Genomic DNA, 1,496 nt, shown 5'->3' with positions numbered 1-1,496 from the left:
AGTTTCCATCAATAAATTAAAACAACACTATAATTTAGACTAAACAGCTTGAATAGAAAGGATTCATATAATAGACTACATTATCAAGAATACATGCTTACTCTGTGTTGATACCAAGCATTCTTGTACTGGGAGGGTTCTTTTAAAGTACATTATGAATAAATAACATGATATTACCTTCCCAATTAATAGAATTTCCATTAGTATGAGAAAAAATACTTAATACGTACTTATTACATTTTTCATTTCTTCCCTTTTAAGTCTTACTTTCAAGATTCATTATACAGATTTTACAAACAAAGTAGTAAGCAGCAAAATTGCAGAGCAAAATTGAGCACAAAATCTAATTTCCTAACAGAAAACAAAAGTGACACTTTGTCACCCACCACTAGTAGAAAAAACTGCAGAAGGTTTGTGCTTCTACATCCTATCTGCATGTTCTCTAAGGACAAACATATTTGGAAAAATGCTTATCCTAACACCATCCAATCCCAAATCAGTGTTGTGCACACTTGCTGCATTCACTTTTGGCTGCTTTAAAATTCATTGGAACAAAGTAAGACAACAAAGAAAATAAGAAACACATCAGAAAAATAAAAGTCTGAATATTGCAGCACAAGGTGACTTACTCTCCAAATTCAACCACAGTTGCATCATGTCTTTGCGACTTGAAATCCGATGTCTACAAGACGCTCTCTGCAGAACGTGAGAGGTGGATAGGATGGGAAGGGGAGCGGTGGAGCCGCTTCTTAGGAAGCCTTGTCAAGCTGTTCAACATGGTGGAGAACTCTGGCCTTTCATCCGGCCGGTAACTCCAGCAGGCCATGAGTATGTCCTATGGGATGGCAAAATAAATATCAGAAAATAAATAATGCAACATTAAAATCAAATAATCAAACACATCCACAGGCAAGCAGCCCCCCCCCCACACACACACAAAAGTAAATATGTATATCTAAATTGACTATTATCAATAATGATACCATTGATGATAACATGCTAAAGGACCTTTGCTACCATAATAACTATTAATCCAGTGCCTCCAGGCCTGCTAATATGTCAAAAGGTCTAAACTCAGGGGAAGTATTGTAATGTGCCAAGTGTGGGTAAACAGCACCCATGTTGTCATGCCATCCATACATATACCAATAAATTCATAGTTTGTGATTGATACAGACATATATGAAATAAAAAAGGCCTTAGTGCTAGTTTTCAGTCTATATTCTGTTAAAGTGTCCAGGCACAATGGTAAAGAATCCAAATCAAAGAAGGCCCATAAAAAGTGATTGCATTCCCTCCCAAAAAGTCATTTACAACTTTGTATAACAAACATACCTTTCAAAGGGAAAGGGTTCGACAATTAATGTAATCTCTTCATAAATGTAGGTGCAAAAGGATTGAGTTGGCTTTATTTTTAAAACATTTCCTTTAATCTATGTTAACATATTATATATACTTTGAAATTTACAATTTTGTTATTCTAAACAGCTGGCCAC

The 1,496-nt window shown here is 35.2% G+C and overlaps 1 protein-coding gene across 2 annotated transcripts in view; it reads right to left on the bottom strand.

The window, feature by feature from the left end:
• LOC119593664 (kinase suppressor of Ras 2-like) overlaps positions 1-1,496 on the bottom strand; it is a gene marked incomplete in the record, with an annotated part of 30,909 nt that overhangs the window by 955 nt on the left and 28,458 nt on the right. For both annotated transcript variants that reach the window (XM_037942613.1, XM_037942614.1), the window contains 1 exon segment: positions 1-835. In XM_037942613.1, coding sequence (XP_037798541.1) covers positions 683-835 — 153 coding nt within the window.

The sequence above is a fragment of the Penaeus monodon genome, chromosome 32, assembly GCF_015228065.2.
Source record: "Penaeus monodon isolate SGIC_2016 chromosome 32, NSTDA_Pmon_1, whole genome shotgun sequence".
NCBI classification, from domain to species: domain Eukaryota; kingdom Metazoa; phylum Arthropoda; class Malacostraca; order Decapoda; family Penaeidae; genus Penaeus; species Penaeus monodon.
This window is presented reverse-complemented; position numbering and strand designations above follow the sequence as displayed.